The 23,604-nt window shown below is 43.1% G+C and overlaps 1 protein-coding gene across 2 annotated transcripts in view; it reads left to right on the top strand.

Moving 5' to 3' along the window:
* The window catches only part of LOC146798485 (solute carrier family 22 member 20-like), a 231,113-nt gene that overhangs the window by 126,822 nt on the left and 80,687 nt on the right, over positions 1-23,604 (top strand). For both annotated transcript variants that reach the window (XM_085625757.1, XM_085625756.1), the window contains exons 5-6: positions 18,911-19,079; positions 21,865-21,988. In XM_085625757.1, coding sequence (XP_085481883.1) covers positions 18,911-19,079; positions 21,865-21,988 — 293 coding nt within the window. The remainder of the gene's footprint in view (positions 1-18,910; positions 19,080-21,864; positions 21,989-23,604) is intronic.

The raw sequence follows: 23,604 nt of genomic DNA, 5'->3' as shown, positions 1-23,604 counted from the left end.
AAGGGTGAAGGCTGAAAGAGCCTTAGTTGAAGAGAGGATGGTAGAGGCTGAAATAGCCTTCGCCAGGAAAAAACCTGCTCTTGAGGAAAGGGAATTGTCCCATAAGTGTAGTTTGAGAATTCTGTACTCACAAGCACTGCAAGTAGAGTCCAGTGGTGGCAGCAATATTGAGTCCAGTGTTAAAGATGGCATTCACAAAACCCAAGACTTGGTTCTGAGCTTCAAGGTGGGGGATGGCATACATCAGAGGTTGCAGAAGTAGGAGAGCTCTAGAAGTGCGCGGGATCCCTGACAAGGACTGGGGAACTGGCCTGGGGAGTTATATTCCTGATGATGGAAGGTATGCCCTACTGGCTCTAGAAGGCAGTGACATGCAGAGGTACACCCCAATGAAGGAAACCCTGATAATAAAGCATGTATTCACCCCTGAAGCATATCAGTTGAAGTTAAGGGGCAGCAGGAAGCTGTCTAACCAGTCTTTGAAGGAATTTGTGAGGATATATGCAAAGTACTGGATGGTTGGTTGAAGAGTAGCACAGTAAACAATTTTGAGGGCTGTGCAATCTGATTGTCAGAGAACACATGTTCCATTGTTGTGTTCCAGGGCTATGCCAACTATTGTTGGAGTAGACGTTCTTTGAACCCAGTGAACTTGCAAAGGTGGCAGACCTCTGGGTGAGCACCACGTGGTCTGGAAAGGCATTTGAGAGTGATCCTAAAGAGACTCACTCATGCCCCCCCCCATCCAAGGGCAGGGTCACAGTAGCCCAGACAGTTCCTAGTGTAGTGTGGTGGGTAAAGGGTCCCACGTCCCTTTTCAGAGTAGAAGAGGTGGCAGTGGGCAAAGTCCAAGTGTGCTATATGCCCAGTCCCAGCTCCTGGATAGTACCCCAAGGGGTCACCAGGAGGGGAATTTAGTCTGTACCGGGAGACTGTCTACTGAGGGGGACCCATCATGTCAGGAGAACTTGAGGGGCGGCTGAAAACAAAAGTCCAGCCAAGTCTAGTGTCTGACAGTACCACTCCGCAGGGGAGAATCCAGAAGCCCAGATGGAGGAGTTTAAGGGTGAGGAAGGACTCTCCTCTAACTCCTGTTCAGCTATAGGGTACAGACCGTGGGTTAGAGAACCAGGTTCAGGGTACCATCCCTGACTTCTGGGAAAGGGCAGGTTCCACATGCATCCCTACAGTTTTGTCGCCTGTGGTACCACTCTTAGGAGGAAAGGGCGGAACCACAGAAGGAGAGGCAGGGGGAGAACAGACTCACCCATGACCCCAGTTCAACCCAAGTGTACAGAACCTGAGTTGGAGAACCAGTTGCAGGATAGAAACCCTGAACTGGGGGGAGAATTGTGCAGGATGGCTGCTACAAGTGCCATGAAAGTTTTAGAATCTGGGGTACCACTTCCAAAAGGAGGAAAGACTTGCCCCTGACTCATGTCCAGCCTAAAGGTACACACCCTGGGCTGGAGTACCAGTCTCAGGATCCCACCCCTGAACTGGTGGAAGGGGGAGTTGAGAAAGGATGCGATGCACCCGAGGCTACCGCCCCCACTCTGAGACACCACAGAGACCCCTGGATGGCCTGAGGCCTGGCTCTGAATGCTGACAGCTGTCAGTGGCCTCTGTTGGGTACTGTCCTTATATACAGAGAATTCCTTGGATTGGGGACAGAAGTCAGACGCAAGAGGTGAAGTGGGCCACATCATTTTGTTGCCCATGGTGGCACTGTTTGCCTACTGGGATACATCTGTGAACAACTTAAAGTTAGGCGCTTTACAGATGGTGTCCACAAGGTATAGACCGAGTAATCCAATTGGGCTCAAAGAGGCATAGAACTGGCACGTACCCCTGCAGTAGCGGGCCAGGGTACATGTTTTATTGTCCCAGGCAGGGAAACCCATCAAGGTATTGATTAGTCTACCCTGGCTTTAGGCATGAGGGGGTTGTGTTGGATCTGGCCCATTCAATAGGGTTATCCCCAAATCTTTTGCCTTCCTCCTCCTATTCTTCTGACCCTCTTTTTGTTGCCTTTACGACTGTGGGCACTCCACCACTGCTAACCAGTGTAAAAGTGCATGTGCCCACCCACTAAAATGCTGTATGATTGGTTTAGACCTGTTTGGCATGTTTAATTTACTTATAAGTCTCATGTAAAGTGGTATACCATCTACCAAGGGCCTGTAAATTCAATGCCACAGAAGTAGCCTTTCAAACTTGTCTCAGGCCTTCCACTACACAGCCTGCATGCGCAGTTTACTGGCAGGGGCGTAACAGAGGCACCCGCATCCTCCGCGGTGCGGGGGGGCCTCCAGCTGCAGGGGGCCCCCTCAGCAGAGTAGTCGGACCTGAGCGCTCCGGATTAAATCCGGAGCAGGGGCCCTCCGTGTACATTGCAGGGGGGCCCCTTAAACTTTCGTTACGCCACTGTTTACTGCCACTTTAACTTGGCATTTAAAACTACTCGCCAAGCCTTAAACTCCCCTGTTATTACACAGAGGTCACACCTAAGGTAGGCCCTAGTTAGCCCTATTCGCAGGGGCTGTGTAAGTAAAAGCTAGGACATGTGATTTTATATGTGGCATGTCCTGGTGGTGACAAACAGCCTATTTTGTTTCTCATTGCTGTGAGGCCTACTCCTCTCATACTCTAGCGTTGAGAATTCCCTTCTATACTTTTAAGGGGTAATTCCTGATCAGAAAGGAGTGACATTGCCATTTTATGTATGTTTAGAATAGTGATAATAAATCCTGCTTACTGGTGTAGTTGGATTTTACATTAATATTTTAGAAATGCCACTTTTAGAAAATGCTGTGGCAACAAAAGATGTACGGAATGCTGAAAAAATCAAACCCTCATCCCCAGCCAAGACATCTGGGTTAAATCCATTGTCCTTTGCTCATATACCAACCCAATTTTGAATCCACCCATATGCAAATCAGTCTTGACCCTGTGCTCATTGGAACAGTCCAGCCTGAACTGCCAAGCCTGGTCCTTCATGGATCGGAAACTAGCTTCTTGGGACTGGTTTTGGGGTATCACCCCATATCAGCCAGGCTAGCTTGAATCCACTGGCACAGAAAGCAAGGGACCCACGTCCGATCATGCCCATCCCATGTAGGCAAAAAATGCTGCTGCAAAAATGGTGGACGGAATCCTAAATAAATCAAACATTCACCCCAGTCAAGAGATCTGGGTTAAATCCATTGTTCTTTCGCTCACTACGCCACACAAGTTTGGACCCTGCCATTTGCAAATCAGTCTTGGCCCTGCTCCTCATGGGAACAGTGCAGGCCAAACTGCCAATCCAGGTCCTCCCTGGACCAGAAACAAGCATCCTGGAACCGGTTTTATGGGATCACCTCTCATCAGCCAAGCTAGCTTGAATCCAGTGGCACAGCGAGCAAGGGGCCAACGTCTGGGCATACCCATCCCACTTAGGGCAAAAAATGCTGTTTCAACAAATGATGGATGGAATGCTGAATCCATCAAACATTCACCCCAAGTCAATATATCTGAGTTAAATCCATCATAAGTTTGCTTTATATGCCAACCCATTTGGGAACCACCCATATGCAAATCAGTTTTCACCCTGCTCCTCATGGGAACAGTCCAGCCCAAGCTGCCAAGCCGGGTCCCCCTGGACCGGGAACAAGAATCTTGGTATCAACCCCCATCAGCCAGCTTAGCTTGAATCCAGTGGCACAGCAAGGAAGGGACCCATGTCTGTGCATACACATCCCACTTAGAGCATAAAATGCTGCGGCAACAAATGATGGATGGAATGCTAAATATATCAGATATTCAACCCCAGTCAAGAGATCTGGGTTAAATCCATTGTTATTTTGCTCACTACGCCACCCCAGTTTGGACACAGCCATATCCAAATCAGTCTTGACCCTGCTCCTCATGGGAAAAGTCCAGCCTGAACTGCCAAACCGGGTCCTCAATGGACTGGAAAAAAGCATCCTGGGACCAGTACCAGGTATCATCCCTCATCAACCATGCTAGGTTGAATCTAGTTTAACAACGAGCAAGGGACCCACGTCTGGGCATAACCATCCACTAAGGTTGAAATATGCGGTGGCAACAAATGATGATGCTGAATAAATCAAACATTCACTCCCAGTCAAGATATCTGGGTTAAATCCATTGTTATTTTGCTCACTACCCCACCTCAGATTGACCCAACCATATACAAATCTGTCTTGACCCTGCTCCTCATGGGAACATTGTAGCCGGAACTGCCAAGCAACTTGGCTGCTACTAAGCTTCTATGACGTTATACATTGAGTGATGCTATAGACAGCTTCCATGCTAAGCAGAGTTGGATTACAATAATCTTTTCATCATTTTAGGAATGTACTACCATTTATAATATGAATCACTATGTATGTTTATTTTGGTTAAATGAATTAAAGAAATGGACATGACACTTAATTGTATGATTGTAATTCTACTAGCCAGAACTGAGATTTATTAGGCTTGGTATGATGAACGGAATATGACTAGGGACACGATAAGGTACTATAACCGTTTCTTTCCTTACGCTTTGCATGATACTAATGAACACATTAAATGTCTTACTCTCCCTGCTCTTTAACACCATCATCTTTGCCAGTACCTTTGGCACTTCTTATGTGTAGACAGAGATATACATTTTCTTGCTTGAATATTTCTTGCTTAAACTGTCCTCCCAAGCAAAGAGGTGCATACCAGGTCACTGGCTTTCTTTAGTGATTTTAGCACATACCTATATGATTTCGATTAAAAATAACACTGCGCCATTGGGAAAGGTGAAAATTTGCTTTGGACACTTGGACAAAACTAAGGATATTGGCATGCTCCAACATTTCATGATGCTCATTATCCTAACAAATCCTTCTCACTTCACATAATAGGGATTGACATATATAATTATATCTAGAACTATGTTACTCACCATATACAATACATCTGCCTCCACAAAGTAAGGCTGCACGGGGTCTCGATGTCTGAGTACTGGGGCCTTTGTGAATTTCTCCTTAAGTAAGATAAATTCATCGTTGGCCTCCTGGGACAACTCAAAAGATACCTTCTTTTTGTAAGAGTCTGGTGATGGGGCTTACTATGTCAGAGATACGGGTGATAAATCGTCACTAAAAGTTTGAAAACCCCAGGAAGCTCTGTACCTCCTTTACTGTGGTCAGTGCTGGCCAATCTAAGATTACCTTCACCTTTTGTTTATCTATGGTCACACCCTTTGGAGACAAGACATAGCCCAGGAACTGAACAGACTGGATATAAAACATGAATTTATCCAACTTGGCAAAAAGGGTATGTTCTCTGGGATGTTGCAAGACTGTCCTGACATGGTCTCTATGTTCAGTCATGTTTTGGGAATAGATTATGATGTCGTCGATGTATACGACAACACAAAAATGTCCAGCAAATCTCGCAGAACTTTATTGATGAGGTACTGCAAGGCTGCTTGCGGTACTAGATCTGCTCAGCGGCTGTGCAACACTGTGTCACAGGATTTGCAGCTCCTGAAACCTACTGTGTCTGCGAGGTAGATATGCACTGGACCTGAACCACTGTTTCTGCGATGACACAATACTCTGGAAATAACAAGAGGAGGCAGTTACCATCAGTACACAAACTGGACTCTATATGCAAAACTCATACATTGACTTCAGTGGCATTAACTTGCAGGCTTCTTCAGCAGCACGACATGAGGGCAGTGTAATCAAAATCACAGATCGGAGTGTTGTACACTCCCAACAATCAAACTCAGAACTGTTCATCAGAGAAACACAGAGCTAAAGTCTTAGGGGCTTATTTTGCAAGCCCCTTGCGACTCTTTTGCATCACTTTTTGTGACGCCACACAACACCCATGGGTTTTGATGCAGTCCCAGATTTACAAGGATCTGTAAACCTGGAAATGTGTCAAAACTGTACGCCTCCCAGGGCAGGCATGATGAGGAGAAATATCTTTATCTCTCCTAGTTTTTTCACACACAGAAAGAGGAAAACACTACAATGTAGTCCGTTCCTGCACAAAAACAATCCTTCCAACAATGCAGGCAAGGTTGCTTGCGGTGGCGGTAGGCACTAAATTGTGCGCTAGCACTGGCTGAAAGGACAGAAATGCACTGTAAAGTGCGTTCCTGCCCTTTCCATTTGGCATAGGGCAGTGCCGCAAAAAGACTTTCTGCGCCAAATCATTGTAAATGGCGCCCTCAATTCAGCTCTGCAGGTCTTCCTTTCTGTTTTCAAAAGGTCCCTGTTTAAGCTCTTTTTGACACCATATGTGGGCTTTATACTTGTGCCCTTTAGCGCCACTTTGAATGCATCCCAATGCTGGGGTAAACAGTCTATCTCTAAGTCCGATACACAGTTGAAGTCATCCTCCCATATTTGAAGTGCGGATACGTCTTGGAGCAGTGTTGGAGTCAGTGTGTCTAGGAAGGCTTGTTGATTGGAGTTTGGGGTACTGACTGCCAACAGGGCCAAGGGCGTTCTCTCTGTCCAGCAGTACCTCTGTTATCACATACTTGGCCTTGCTGTCTTTCCGGCTGTGCTTTTCTACATAGGGGATGCTCAGTTCAATCCATGCCAGGATCCCCCTAAATAAGATGAATATGTGGTTCCGATTATCTAGCTCTCTACCGCTTCATTGGTTTCCACAACAGTTTTCATGTGTGTCCCCTGTATGTAGGCTATGTCAATGTGCGGGCACCTGAGGTGTTCTTACACTTTATACGTTTTGGCCAGTGTAGCTATATCCCATACATTCCAAGTCAGAATATTGTAAGACTGGTGTTCATCCCTATGTAATGTCACCTCCTGGAGTAATATCTTCTGTTGTGCCACTATTATGTTGTAAGTGCTTGGAAGGCAGAAAGACCACCAAAGAACATATCAACAGCTGAACAAGCCCAGCTTCCTCTTCCCTGGCAGGCTGGCAACAGGCCACTTGCTACTTACATGGTGGTCTCCAGCAGCATCCTTCATTCCTCTCTGCACCCAGTATTTACTGCATCCAGTGGTGGGCTGGACTGGTCTTGCATACCTCACACCCACTGGCTGGGCTTTCTCCGGTCCTGTTCAAAGCCTGCAGCTTAAATTATAGCGTCTGTAGCCAAGGGGAGCAGTGCAAGTCCCCGGACATAGCTATATCCGTGTCTCCATTGTCTGTTCCCTCCGACTCTGTGTCCCTTTCGTTGTTGGAGGAGAAGGCATTTGACAGTATGTAGCACTGTGTCACCAGCTCTTACAGCACCCATGCCCTGTCCTCCTTGGCTGCCTGTTCTCACATGAGTTTACCCCTCCAAGTCCCACACTTTCTGAGGCTCAGGGTATTCTAGCCATTCCGGGCCTCTGATTCCTTCCGTGGGATTTCCACTCTCCTCGTTTGGAGCCACTGCCGTGCCTCTTGCTCTGTGTGAAAGAACAGAATTTCATCCCTGGCTACAACCTGGAATTCCCTAGGGAATATGAGGGCATACTTGTAGCTCAGTGTTCCCAGTTGTTTCTTCACGCCAGTGTAGGAGCTACACAGGTGTTGAACTTTATATGTGAAGTCTGGAAATATGTTCATCGTGCTGTTGTCTATACACCATGGGACTTGACTTCTGAAAAGTTGTAGAATGACAATTCTGTCTCTAAAGTCAATATTGCCTAACAACACAGTTTGTGATGGAGTCCTAGGTGACCAGATGCACAGTCTCCACAGAGAAGAAGGTTGCTTTTTTTCCTGGCAGAACTGATTCCAGAAGCCATCGTTCGATGAACAGTTCCATATTAAGGGTCTACATGAATTATGGGTTCCCACCAAAGCGACTTTTGATTGTGGGGCACATGGACATCAAGGAGAACTCAGTGTCACCCACACAACTGACCAGTTACCAGTTGTCATATCAAAGGAGTAGAAGATCCACGTTTAGTGTTGTCACGTCATATTTGCCAGCTATGGTGGTCTGTGAGTCCTTTATGGCTTGAAGCACTTGGTCGAATTTGCTGGAGAAGTCCTCTGTGCAAAGGACCCTCCCATAGGAACAGGGTTCTTTTCACACATGCTCTTTGCCCCATGCGGTTTGGCCAGTTGAGGTTTCACAATGCTGTGGTCGAGGAGACACAAAGGCACAGGTGCGTCTCCTTTTCTTCTTGCTTGTACAAACCGGCCCTCTGTTGTACCACCATGGTGTAGTTTGGGTACCAATTAGTGCCTCACGGTTAGCATGTCAAAGCCCGCAGTGATGCAGTGTCCGATTTCACAATGATGGGATGGTGTGGGGTGCCACACCAAGCTCAATTGTGGTTTACTGTTGCACCCCAAGTACCTTATCCCCTGTGTCCAGTTGTGAGGCCTCTCACCTATCACTTATAGTCTCTTACATTGTGTGGGGGAAGGCTTGGGTTTTTAGGCCATCTCCTTGCAGCCCCCTGCATCTACAGCCACTCCCACAGTATAGTGGGGTTGCCCAGCATCTGCATATGCTCCATGCACCAGGCCTCTCTCGGCCTCAATGCTCCTTCACAGGGCACAGGCCCAACCACAGTTCCGGCCCACGTGTGGAATCGGTTCAATTCAGCCAGCCCGACCCCAGCCACATAGAGCCCTGGATGCCCAAGTGAGGCCATATTCCACAATGCCTTCCACTCACCAGGGACCCGCTGTCCGTCAGCCCGTTGCTGCCGCTCGGTGGTGCTTTATTCGCCCACAAGCTCACCGCCACAACTTAGTGGGGTTTTCCAGGCTCCAGCAGGGGAAGGGGACAGGGACCCTAAAAGACGTTCTGCATCCTTTGGCAATTTTTCGTAGCACTGTCTTGAGAAGTGACCTCCTTCTGGCGCCAGTATTCTTCTCCTCGTTGTCAGTGTCAGTCATCAAACTCCGTCGCCACCTCCTTCCTCGACCCACAGTCAAGTGATCCTTGGTCATGAGAGTCAAAAAACGGCTCTTGCCGGCATCAGGTGCCCTCAGAGGCACAACTCCCTCAACGTGGGTGCCCTGAAAAAAAGGATTCCTCCCAAATCACGGGCACAGTGGTTTCTCTAGAGTTTCTCGGTGGTGCGATCTACACTGCTACCATTTTGGACACGCCCACAGCTGTTAGTTAATTTATTTGAAGTGAAATTGTCATATGTATCTTAAAACTAGGAGGGGAGAGACGTCTGGGTGTTATTTATATTTGTAATATACTTGAAATGAAAGCTACTGTAAAACAATTTGTTGATTGGATAGCATCATGGGTGCCAAACCTATGAAAAGACAAGTGCACTGCTACATTAGTTTATCACGTCAGATGTCTTGTGTAGGACTGCTTCATCTTTGTTTAGTCACACTGAGTTGTACTCAGAGGGTGTCTTTGATACCGCACCAAATGGTGGAAACATGAAAATAATGGAAACTACGAGAGTCTTAGGTAAACATACCTGTATTCAGCTTCAGCTCATCTGCTAATAGACAAATGTTCTTGGTTTTATTTGAAAATGCAACATTCTTAGTGTTATGTCCCAAGATGTGGTCCACACTCTAACATAGGCACTTATGATCTATTCCAAGGGATATCATCAAGACCTGTTTTTAATCTTTGAACTTAGTGTTGTTCATGGTAAATAATATTTTTGATATGTTCAAACTGTTTGGACCCTTTTCGATAATGGTCCAGATTAGGTGATTTTCAGAAGGACCTGCTAGAAAATAAGGAGTAATTTTAGCAGTGTTGTGATGGCATCTAATGTTACTGTGATGTTGCTTATCCTGATTTCAATTTTTCTAGATGTTATCGCAATTTTTTTGAGGCCGAAAGGGCACTGGCTTAGGTAGGCTGTTGTGTTTACCTGGCATACAGCAATGGCTTGACAGCTATGAGAGAATGTAAGTGTGTAAGTATTCTGGAATGTGATGAGCTCAACTAGAAGATCCTGAGCTCAGACTGTGAGCACTGCTGGTGGAGACAGTTGAAGGTGTATGAAGAGCTTATATATAATGCAAAAAATGGGGACCCCTGTAACTAATGAACTTTCCTAGGACAGGGAAAATGCAAATTGCAGAACAGAATCACTAGGCAACATGTAGATCAAAAACCAACAATGACAGACCTTCATATAAATACTGATATAACGATCAACTCAATTTACCAAAGAGTTAAAATAAAATATATCAATTTCTTTTTTATTACAAAATAGTTAAAGAGTGGCTGAAAGTTACATAAACAATTAAGAGCTTATGCCAGAGCTTATGCCAGGAGGTTTGAGCTTTGTGAAAAAATTCTCTAAAAGGACATAATTGTAGTGTAGTTTGTGACACAACAGATTAGAGACGAGGATGGTATTCTCAGAGGAGTTACAGAGCATGTGTTCTGGGGTATGGTTAACAGCTCAAGAACTGTATTGTATGTTACCTAAGGTCATGAGGTACGTCAAGGAGGGTTGGTCAGAGAAAAATCTTTTGGACAAGGATTTGACTGCATTTTGGGAAGTGAGGAATGAATTGTCTGTGGAGGAAGGATTCTCATTCGCCCAAGGACCTTCATGATAGAATCAATAATCTATGTCACAACGGTCATCTAGGCATTGTAAAAACTAAAAGTAGACTGAAACAATTGTATTGGTAGTCAGGAGCAGACAGGGAACTTGAAAGAGTAGTAGGGAAATGCATGAAATGCTTAAACTCACATAAAGCAATGGTCAAATTCAAACCACCTCTACATCCCATATAAGTTCCTCAAATGCCTTGGGAGACAATAGGTCCTTCGGTCCTGTACAGGATGTCTATGGGGTATCCAGACTCATCCTGGTGGCTGTAGATCATTTCTTGAAATGGCCAGAAATCAAAATTGTACAAAAAGCAGATCCTTGGGCGGTCGTGAAATTTTTGGAGGAGGTCTGTCCAAAGTGGTAGCCGTGATAATGAGGGACAGTTCATCTCAGATATTTTCAGTAAATTCATGGAAAAAAACTGGAGTAATAAAGAGAACAATAGCTATTTACCATCCCCAAGGGAACAGAAATGCTGAACACTTCAATAGAGTTATAAAAGGGATCATTGAATTAGCTAAGAGTGACAATATGAACTGGGAAAACAAACTAGTGAAAACTGTAGGAGCCTACAGGTTGGTTCGGTGTGAGTCAACGGAGTAGAGTCTTTTTGAACGGATGAGGGGTAGAACACCCCATACTAAAGATAACATGGGTTTGTTAACAAAATCTAGATAGGTTGATTGGTCACCTTACATTTTTACATTTACCCATGGGAGTAAGAAACCAAATGGAAATGAACCAAGTGAAGTATAAGAGTTGATATGATGCATGGAGTGAAAATGGTTAACCTCAAGGTGGGGATTTTGTAAAGGTAGAGAAGGGTAGACTTGTTAAGAAGGGTAAGAGTAGATATTTGGAACCTTTGCAGTTTTTTAAAAGTCTCTGCACTTCAACATTGCTGAGTGATGGGAAAATTTGGCATGATAAAAGATTGTGATTATTTTTTTTATGAAAGCTTTATATTAAGCAGTTTCTCAATTCACAGCAATATAGACCGAAAGGAAAGTACGTACAGTAAGTCACTCGCAGGAGGCACAGAACATTTTGTTTTAAACAATTTGCTCTATCGGCCATGTTACATACACGATACATGATTGAAACACCAACACCCATCAACATGAAGTACTAAGAAATCTGTGAACTTTAGCGCTATTCCGGAAACCAAGATCATTTCCCCTTTTGTCTCGATAAAATGAAGCAGATATTACCAACGCCTCACCAATAATAAGAGCAATGGTCAACGCGGGCATAACACTATGTATCATCCCTAAATACACCTTATGATCCCCTTTACCTCTCCATTTCCTACAGCAAGTATAAGTGTCAATGATCTATTGACTCACCCAGACCCTGTTCAGTTCAGACGTGCCTTACCGATAACTTCGAGCTTCACAAATACCAATGTCATTTTCTGAAAAATGGAGTCGAACCTTTGATTATTAAAACGTAATCACCAAATGCTTCACGAGATCGCGGTACCATACACCCAGAGGTAACGAAGTAGACAATGAATCAATTAACGGACATAATTAAGTCAAGATATCCTATTACTTACTATGGCAAGATGAGTTTATTGACTATTACCTACGAGTACTTTTTTGCTCAAAACATGACAATTAGACGGCCACTGACCAATGTTTTGAATCTTGAAAGTAATGATGAAACTAGTTAATCTTTCCTCTATGTCTATGACCACTCTACCTTTAAAAGAATCAGTCGACCTGGAACCTTTGTCTTCACCGGGTCCTAGGAGGCAGAGTCAGCACAGGTCACAGACCAACGCCGAAGAGGTAATGGAAGGAGATTTGGACCGCCGAAAAAACCGTAACGTATTCTTAAGACATACTTTTTTTTTTTTTTTTTTGAAGCACTGCTTTTTCTCCAATCACCACTAGAGCGTGAAGCGACCCCCCTAGAGCACCCGTTGTGGCCTGTAACCAAGGAGACCAGGTAATCAAGGCAGACTCTGCACGAGTAATTTTTGCTTTAGCGCGTTCTATATCACAATGTCTTGTAATTTACTCGTCTTGCGCGACTTTTGAGCCATTTGAGATTTATCGTTACTTACCTAGAGAAATATAATAGCGCACTGTAATTTCCCCTTCCTGAGGTTCTGTCTCATATCACAAGGGTACAATCTCTGAGAGCTCCGACTACCAGCCACGGAACCAACACAAACGAGAGCCCCGTATTAGATAGATATGCCGCATAGCTCCTTTTGTTAAACTTAAGTATCTTACAACGAATTCACTTGCATACTTTTAATGAGTCCTGCCTTAGCCCTACTTACAACGTGGCGCCATTTGATGACCAATATCCTAATCACTCTCTATGAACATCTAGAAGTGTTATTTCTCTTGACCCCTTAACCTGAATCAATTACAAGGGAGTATAGAGCACGCATTTTTGCTGATGATAATGAGGAATTGTTTGGAGATTTGGTTTATTATTCTTTTGGGAATATGACAAAATGGATTGTTAAAAGGGTCTGTTTCTTACAAAAAGGAGGGACGAACTTTGCCATACCGAGTGTTTTCCCTAACAAAATGGGTCTCACTCAAGAAGAAGTTTTGCCATTTTATGATTGCATATATACTGAATGAATTCACAATGATTTTTGTGTCTTTATTTCCCCTATTTTCTTTTTCCCCCCTCCCCCGACAAACACTTTTTCAATGGTTTTAGATTGAATGTGCGACCAAGAAGGAAACAATTTTTTCCCGCACTTCCACAAGGGTGCCTGAAGTTAAGGCCACTCTATTCTGCACCAGGTCCTGAAGAAAGCCCACTTGACCCCTCGGGGCTGACGAGGGCTGAAACATGTCGACCTTTTTTGGACACTAATTTTAAAAGTGCACTTGACCATAATAAGTCTGATGTGTGCACAATTACAAAACTTTTTTAAACCTATCCCGAATCCAGTACCAATAAAGAAATCTGCTGGCTTTACGAGATTTTTAAACAACACTTTTTTCACCACAATCACCTCACCTTTTTATTCACGATCACTACTGTGACCACCAGTGGTAAAAACCTCCGGGTGGAGGAAGGATTGGATTAACCCAATGATTATGCGATCACGTTAATGACAAATCTAGTGGAGAATCAAGATATACCGCTAATCTCGATCCTTTACCAAACGTGAATGAGGGTTTCTTAAACAGTACTATGTACTAACCATGCAATACCCTGGTTCTCCTAGGACCAGTGATCCACTCTCCCATTGATTTTTTGATATATTGAGATAAGGAAGCTGAGTGGACCTAAGCCCTTCTTTCTCCCTCCTATCTGATTTTTGAACATACACACCAGTTTGGATGCAATGTTTTTCCGCAGACAAATCTGGTAATCATTATTTAAAGGTAATAAACTCAATGTTGAACCTTAAGTAAAGAAGTTTGATTGGGTAGATGATACGTTCCCCAACTTGAGGATTCCTTGCCAATTTGACACTGTTCCGCAAGGGGATCAGAAGATGGAATGTGCTGGGAAGAATGGGGATAAAAACAGGGAAAGGGAGAGTGCAGAAACAGAATATTGTGTTACCAGGTCAGGCAGAATGAATATGAAGTCTAGATGCCAAAATGATTACATAGCAGCTAACACCAGCATTTACTGTACATTGTTGCTTTCAGCAGAGAGATGTTACCTATCTGTGCATGGTCTGTAGTTATTCTTCGTATTGCGGAATTTCAATTTGAATTAATTTTTTATATTATACTACTGTAACATAATGATACTGCTTGTAACATATTTAGTGGTCTATACAGGTAGTATTTATACTTCACCATGATATGTTGTTGTATAACTTAACCTTTCTCGTAGGTATGAGTAATTTTTTACTAATTGTAATGCTCAATCTTAATTGAATTTGAGGGGGTTGGTGTTGTGTTTACCTGGCATACAAATATGGCTTGACAGCTATGACAGAAATTTAAGTGTGCAAGTATTCTGGAATGTGATGAGCTCAACTGGAACTTACGGAGCTCAGTGTGAGCAGTGCTGTTGGAGACAGTTGGTTGGAGGTGTATGAAGTGCTTATGCCAGAGCTGATGGCAGGATGTCTGAGCTTTGTGAATAAATCATCTAAAAGGGACATCATTGTGGTGTAGTCTGTGACACAATAGATGTGCAACGAGGATGGGATGAATGTTTGGGAGCAATGGTATTCTGAGAGGAGTTACAGAGCATTGATTCTGGGGTATGGTTAACAGCCCAAGAACAGGATTGCATGTTACCTAGGGGAATGAGGTACGTGAATGAGGGTTGGCCAGAGAAAAAACTTTTGGACAAGTACTTGACTGCATTTTGGGAAGTGAGGAATGAATGTCTGTGGAAGAAGTATTCTTATTGAGGGGTGGTAAACTGTTCCGGTCAAGGACCTTCATGATAGAATCATTAATCAATGTCGAAAGGGTCATCTAGGCATTGTAAAAACCTAAAAGTAGAGTGAAACAATCCTACTGGTAGCCAGGAGCGGACAGGGAAATTGAAAGAGTAGTAAGGGAATGCATGAAATGCTTAAACCCACATATGGCAATGGTAAAATTCAAACCACCTCTACTTCCCACAAAAGTTCTTCAAATGCCTTGGGAGGGAATAGGTCCTTCGGTCCTGTACAGGATGTCTATGGGGTATCCAGACTCATCCTGGTGGCTGTAGATCATTTCTTGAAATGGACAGAAATCAAAATTGTACCAAAAGTAGATACCTGGGTGGTCGTGAAATTTGTGGACGACATATTCTGCAGAGAAGGTCTGCCCAAAGTGGTGGTTGGTGATAATGAGGGACAGTTCATCTTAGATGTTTTCAGGAAATTCATGAAAAAAACTGTAGTAATATACAGAACAATAGCTCTTTACCATCCTAAAGGGAACGGAAATGCTTAACGCTTCAATAGAGTTATTAAAGGTATCATTGAATTAGCTAACAGTAGCAATATGAACTTGGAAAACAAACTAGTGAAAACTGTAGGAGCCTACAGGTTGGTTTGGTGTGAGTCAACTGAGTACAGTCCTTTTGAATTGATGAGGGGGAGAACACCCCATAGTAAAGATAACATGGGTTTGTTAAGCATATCTAGAAAGGTTGATTGGTCACCATGGGAGTAAGAAACCAAATGGAAATGAACCAAGTGTAGTATGAGAGTTGATATGATTCATTGTATGGAGTGAAAAAGGTTAACCTCAAGGTGGGGGATTTTGTAAAGGTGAAGAAGGGAAGACTTGCTAAGAAGGGCAAGAGTAGATATTTGGAACCTTTGCACGTTGTTAAAATTCTGTGCAATTCAGTGTCGCTGTGTAATGGGGAAATTTGGCATGCTGAAAGATTGTCATTATTTTTTTTATGGAAGCTTTTTAGTAAGCAGTTGTGTTCACATCAATACAGGCCGAATGGAAAGTACATACAGAAAGCCACATGCGGGAGGCACAGAACATTTTGTTTTAAATAATTTGCTCTATCGGCCATGTTACATAAACAACAGTTTGGATACAATGTGTTTCCGCAGACAAATCTGGTGATCATTATTTAAAGGTAATAAACTCAATGTTGAACATTAAGGAAAGAAGTGTGATTGGGTAGATAATACTTTCCACAATAGGATTCCTTGCCAGTTTGAGACTGCTCCGCAAGGGGATCAGAAAATGGAATGTGCTGGGAAGAATGATGACAGGAATTTGAGCTTTGTGAATAAATCATCTAAAAGGACATCATTGTGGTGTAGTCTGTGACACAACAGATTTGTGACAAGGATGGGATGAATGTTTGGTAGCAATGGTATTCTCAGAGGAGTTACTGAGCATTGATTCTGGGGTGTGGTTAACAGCCCAAGAACAGGATTGCATGTTACCTTAGGCCATGAGGTACATCAAGGAGGATTGATCAGGGAGAAAGCATTTGGACAAGTATTTGACTACATTTTGGAAAGAGAAGAATGAATTGTCTGTGGAGGAAGGATTCTTATTGAGGGGTGGTAAATTGTTCCACCCAAGGAACTTCATGATAGAATCATTAATCTATGTCAAAACGGTCATCTAGGCCTTGTAAAAAGCTAAAAATAGAGTGAAACAGTCCTACTGGTAGCCAGGAGCAGACAATGAAATTGAAAGAGTAGAAAGGAAATGCATGAAATGCTTAAACTCACATAAGGCAATAGTCAGATTCAAACCACGTCTAGAAAATCAAAAATTGTGCAAAAAAGTAGATACCTGGGTGGTCGTGACATTTTTGGAGGCGATATTCTGCAGAGAAGGTCTGCCCAAAGTGATGGTCGTGATAATGAGGAACAGTTCATCTTAGATGTTTTCAGGAAATGTGCTGGGAAGAATGGGGATAAAAACAAGGAAAGGGGGAGTGCAGAAACAGAACATTGTGTGACCAGGTCAGGCAGAATTAATATGGCGTCCAGATACAACAATTATTACATAGCAGCTAACACCAGAATTTAATGAACATTGTTGTCTTCAGCATGGAGATGCTACCTATCAATGTGGATAAAACCAGGGGTAAAGAGAGTGCAGAAACAGAACATTGTGTTACCAGGTAAGGCAGAATGAATATGACGTCCAGATACAACAATTATTACATAGCAGCTAACACCAGAATTTAATGAACATTGTTGTCTTCAGCATAGAGATGCTACCTATAAATGGGGATAAAACCAGGGGTAACGAGAGTGCAGAAACAGAACATTGTGTTACCAGGTCAGGCAGAATGAATATGACGTCCAGATACAACAATTATTACATAGCAGCTAATCCCAGAATTTAATGAACATTGTTTTCTTCAGCATGGAGATGTTACCTATCTGTGCATTGTTTGTAGTTATTCTTAGTATTGCAGAATTTCAAATTGAATTTGTGTTTTATATTACACTACTGTAACATAATGATACTGCTTGTAACATATTTAGTGGTCTATACAAGTAGTATTTATACTTCACCGTGATATGTTGTTGTATTACCTTACCTTTCCCATAGGTATGAGTGTTTCTTTTACTAATTGTAATGTTCTATCTTAATTGAATTTACGGGGATGGTGTTGTGTTTACCTGGCATACAGCTATGGCTTGACAGCTATGAGAGAATGTAAGTGTGCACATATTCTGAAATGTGATGAGCTCAACTGGAACTTACTGAGCTCAGGGTGTGAGCAGTGCTGGCGGATACAGTTGGAGTTGTATGAAGAGCTTATGCCAGAGCTGATGGCAGGAAGTTTGAGGTTTGTGCATAAATCACCTAAAAGGATTTTGTTGCAGTGTAGACTGCGACACAACAATTTTTTTTCTAGGCGTCATCCATATGTGTTTGAGGCCACAAGGGCACTGGCTCAGGTAGACCACGTTCATAGAGTTGCAGTTTGTATGATTACGTTGTTTCCATGGTTGAGTTGTTGAACTGGTTAAGACCAAGGTCAATAGTTTTCATTTGTGCTGTGAAAGAGCACACTGAACATTGTCCACAAGGATAGTGTCCATTGACAAGTGGCATGTTCCATAAGGTGTTCTGATCTTAGTTGATTGATCCTGTTGGTCTGGTCAGTACCAATATATCCCTCAACATAGTGTTTAGTTTGAACAAGAGCATGGTTTTTTCAAGAATTAGTTTTAATTCTGTATGTACCAGTGTTTATTTACAATGTTCTTTACCTGGTCAGAATAACTGCTGTAGGTTCTTGCACATATTAACGGCTTAGGATCCTCTTAATGTTTGTCTTCCAGAAGGATCTCCTATAATTGAACTTGGACAGTTTTTTCCTTTTCCACTATGTCCTCAGAGCCCTGTCCATTGATTAACCTGTTTGTTAATTTTTCAGCCTCAGCTTTGTAATCTTGAAAGTCAGAGCATTTCTGCCTTATTCATAATAATTCCCCAAATAGCAAGTTTTCCCTGAGTGAGCCAGAATCTGCACTTTCGAATTATAGCAGGTTATTATTATCTGCATTTCTTATTGTACCCTTTGGTAGTAAGTTACCAGCATTTGCATTTATTGTCACATTAAGAAAAGAAACTTCCTGTTTGCTCATGAAAATGGTGAATTTAAGAAACTTGTTTTGGGTATTACAAAACTCTAAAAAATAGTTTGTAGAATCATTAGAGCCCAGCCAGATGACAGCGATCTTGTCACTATAGCAACGTCACAAGCCAAATTGTGCACAATAAGGATCGTTATTGGCCCATATTCTGTTCCTCTCAAACTGATGTACATGTAGTGATGTCAAACCTGGAGCAGATGCACTTCCCATAGTGCTATATTGTTGTTTTGATTTGTGGGATGTGTGGAGGTTGCACAGACATTTTGGCAGTTACTGGTGCCTTTATTGTATGTGGTCCTCCTCCCAGACAATGATGTCCGATAGTTTCTTCTTTCTTTTCCAGTTCTGGAGTGGATGCCTCTTCGAGGGCGCACGCTGGCGGTAAGCCTGCAAGGGCACGGATACCCCCTGGGGCAACTTCTCCTGGCCGGAATGGCGTATGGTATCCGGGACTGGCGTTGGCTTCAATTTGCTTTGTCCCTCCCATTTTTCCTCATTTTCCTCCTCTCATGGTAGGTGCAGTCAGTGCTTAATTTCTAAAAAAAGAAATAGTGCCTGGGCCCTCAACAGGAGGACACTACAGCTTAAAACATCAGTTGCCCCTAGCAGTGCTGCCAATGACAGCACCAACACACTACAAATCATCATACTCAAGTGTGACAATTCACACTATTCCAGGGCCCAAAATCTATAAGAATGGCTTGGGTGGCAAATACTAATCATTGAAATAATAAACAGATGTTGTTGTGCTGGTACCTAAATTTGGCAAACACCACTACCACGTGTTAGACTGTCCTAAGCCCCGGTGCTGGCAATTAAGTGCCAGTGCCGAGCACCAGAAACCACCGGCTCAAATTAGGCACTGCAGGTGCTGCTAAAAATGGTAACTAATCATCAACATATACCTGTTCACTGATTTGTATCTTTTTCCTTCGGACTGCCTTGTAGTTCCAATTTACATATTGTGTTCTTGAAGGTGAATTTTGTATAGCATTGTACTCTCCAATTCCTTGGCCTTGTGAGGTGTTGGTGATTTAGGAGTACCGACCTTTGAAAGGGTTGAGGGTTTACTCAATGGGGAATGTTATGGTAGGGATCTAGCTTAATTTCAGTGACTATGGAAAGGGCTAATTTGCCCACATGGAGCTTGCACATCTATGGAAACGTTGTAGTCTGAAAATAATTCTCAATCGAATTACATTTTATAAGTGCAGGTCAACAGGTGGAAAATTCAGTTGTGGTCATTTTTCTCATGACCCATGTAAGTATGTACTGTATCGTCTGCCGGTTGTGATTTTTTACTATGGTCACAACCCTCCACCTAACCCATGTGAGGGTGAACAATTTTGCCTTTCATTTGAGAGTTTCCTTTGCAGAGATGTTCACTGGGGACACTGAGGGTCCTATGACCCATGACCTATCCCTTTGAGTATTTGTATTCCAAATATTGTCCCCCACTTGTCACAGGACATTAGCTCTCTTCACATGGGCATCTGAAGATTAGACATTATGAGAGATTGAGCACAGGGTGAGCTGGAAAGCCCCTCACAGATTAGCTGTCCACCTCGTTTTTGGGAGTCTCTTCACCCTTAATGTCCCTTGAGTGTTTGAATACTTCCCAGGACAGCAGAGGCAGGTTCAGATAGAAGCCTTTTTTTGTAGCTTTCAGAGGATAGGAGCAGCTCCTTAGGCCATGAAAGGCTGTCAGCCTGCCCCTCACTATTGCAACACCACCTTCTGTTGCCCCTCCACGGCAGTACAAAGTTTAAAGCCATACCCCCTCCAAGCCACTCTCACCCACATGCTGAAAAGGTTTTATCTATTGGCATCGTCTGCAGCCAGAGCATTGATAATTTTCCATGTCACTTCTTGGAGGCAGCAAATGCATTGTTCTTTTCTCATATTGCTAACTGTTTGCATGGACACAGAAGGGGAAAGAACTGTTCTGATCATGTGTCACTAACTAATTGCTCATATTACCCATTACATACATACTGCTGAGCATTTGGGTGGTCATTCAACTGGCATTGACTTGGCATGGGTGTTTGCTATATGGTGAAGGGATCAACCCCCCTTAGCCCCCAAATGGATCCCAAATGGATGCCGCAAATAGAAGGGGGCCCTCAAACTCGCATTTACCGACAGGCTTTGCATGTCAGAAAGCCCGGCATGGAAATCCTGCCGGAAACCGAGCATCGCAATCCGGATGACGTAAAACGCCATCCATATGGATTATGGCCTGGTCTCCTTGAGCCTGTCGGAATCCAGGCGGAATGACCATCCTGTGTCACTTCCGACCACCTAAATTGTAATTAGGCAGTCAGAAGTGAAGACATCCAATTAATTTGACTTTTTACTTTTTGCTTACTGTGATGTCATTATCAATAAGTACTTTGCTTCATGGCCATATTTATTTACTAATTCTGGTCTATACCCTATTGTCTGGTAATAGAGTCAAGCTCCCCAAGAGAAGCCAGCACACACATCTTTAGTGTTCTACATACATGGTTTCTAGTATTGATCACTTGAACAAATTCTCTCTAAATGTACACACAGGTGCCTAGCTGAGCTCATGAGAATTAGTAGATGGCCTTCCAAAGTAACAAAATTATCAACATTATTGGCTGAACAAGCATTTTTGCAGATGGAATGCCTCAAATGCCAAGGTACTATATGTTTAAGGGTCTGATTACCAATTTAGGAACTATTTATCACACCTTGTAAATAACAGTACCACTCCGTTTGTTATTTATCAGGTGCTATGGAAAATAACATGGATATTGTGATGTTTAACGCACCAAGATCTGCATGATACTGTATTTACAATATGGTTTTCCTCTGTTAACTTTCAGCAGGTTTGACCTGCTGAAATGTAATGAAGTTTGAGGTATTTACCACATCCCTTAATCATCTGATGCGCTAAAAATAACACTCAACTCGTAGTTCTGACGCGTGCGTAAAGAGATGTTTACGCAGGGGTCGGAGAAAAAACAAGACTCATAATCAGTACCGAAGTCTCAAAGATCAGCACATCTGGTGATCTAGGTTATCATGAGGAATAAAAAAAACATGGCTGCAGCTGGTAACAGGTATCATAATTTATAGCAGTTTTTTTTAAACCTTTCACACAGTCAGTGCATTGGTCTATGTGCATTCCAATGGATGTGCTTATCGTTTGTTAAAAATGCATATTGATGAAAACTTGGAGTAAATCCTTCTAAATCAGATAAACACAGTCTAGTCTGTTTTTGGAAGTGTTTTATCAGTTACTTACTGAGATTCTTTCTCTTTCTCTAGGTTTATACCTGAATCAGCCCGTTGGCTCATTCTGAATGACAGAGCCCCCGAGGCTGTCACACACCTAAGGAAAGTTGCCAGGATCAATAGAAAGCAAAAAGAAGGAGAGAAACTCACTATAGAGGTGAAAACAAAGTATAATCTAATCCGTTTTGGGGGAGGTGCCAGGAATCATGGACTTAAAATCACCAAAAAAGCCAGTGGCTTCAGAAGGGATATTTCATACATTGGAAGCGGGTACCATCAGAAGTTAGCCCTTTTGTCTCACCTTTTGACCCTCACTAGCTTTCTATTTGCAGCTGAAAGCCTCGGGATAGGGCAAGGAGTGGAAGCAACAGTATGTAAGCAGAGATCTTTAAACCCTCTTTACTTTCTGTTCTTGCCACTGCCTTTTTGGACACTGACATCAGTCATAGCAAAGGCGGTGCCACTGGTATCATACATTGTGTTAAAGGGTACCAGCCGAAGAGCCAGGACTAGCAACGGCTACTCCTGGATACTCGTAAGAGTCGTTCATGTCTGGAAAATCTGTTGGAAACTTTGCAGTCTTCCCGATAGGCTTGAACCTTCAAAAAGCTGTGACGGCACTCTGAAGAAAACATATGAAACATGCATCAGAGAGAAGCTGCCACACCTTTTGTGAGGTCTCACTGTTACAGCACAGCCAGAAATGTTTTTGCAATTAACCTTCTCCTCACCAAAACAGTAGATAAGTGCCACACCCTGCTGTGACTGATGTTCGTCTTTGCTCCTTGTTGGAAAGTGGTTTATTAGTAGTGATAAGTAGTGTCTTACCACTAGTAATAAGGCCACAAACACAATACAAGTTCTGTTAGGGTCTCAATAAATGAATCTCTTGTTCAACCAATGATAGCCATCAATAAGCAGGTAGGCTTAACTTGGGAGACAGGTGTGTAAATCATTTAAACCACCAAAACATTAAATAAGTAGGATGCAACAAACAATAAAATCCAACACCAATTTATAAAAATAGGAAATATGTTTTTCTTTAAAATGACACAAAATCCAATGCAGGTAACCGGAGATATACATTTTTAAAGAATAAACACTATCGAGTGATAAAAAACAATAGCGCCAAATTGGGACATCTGATTGCGCTTGACCGGGACAAAGTCAATGTTTGAAGCCGACCACAATGGAGCCCTGATCGGATACTCTAAGCAAGAGGCCTTGGTCAAAATTTTACCTTTGTACTTAGAAATGTTTCTGGAGCTTTTTCTCTCGAGGTTAAGCGAGGCTCATTTTCAGGCCGTCTTTGTGTCGATGTCATCGGCTTGGTTCAGCGTGAGCCCTCGGTCAATTCCTGGAAGGCTTGAGCTCTGGTGTTTTCAGTGGGACAAACATGAAACCCAGGATGAGTCACAGTTTGACGTAGTCGGCTTGACTCTCAATGTCAGGTCAGTCACCTCATGGAGCTTTTCCCAAACATTGCTTCACATTTCTCCAAAATTCTGGAACTTCTTCCTGAAGTTTGTCTTGTGGGTTCAAAGTGTCCAAAACACCAATCCAAGGGTCTAGAAGCTCTGCGATGAACTTTGGGATGTTGGGACTACAATTCCCACAATGCACCTGGCCAAATTCCTTGAAAGTCTACTGGATACAGCTGGTGGAGATGATGCAGGTGTGCTCTGTTAAATTGTAGCTTGCAAGAAGTCCACTTCTTAATCCTTGTGAAGCCAGGCAAAGTCCTTAGGGATGTAGTATCAGATTGTGCAGCAG

The sequence above is a fragment of the Triturus cristatus genome, chromosome 9 (assembly GCF_964204655.1).
Source record: "Triturus cristatus chromosome 9, aTriCri1.1, whole genome shotgun sequence".
Classification (NCBI taxonomy): domain Eukaryota; kingdom Metazoa; phylum Chordata; class Amphibia; order Caudata; family Salamandridae; genus Triturus; species Triturus cristatus.
Note: the sequence above shows the minus strand (reverse complement) of the source record. Positions and strands in the feature narration are given on the sequence as shown.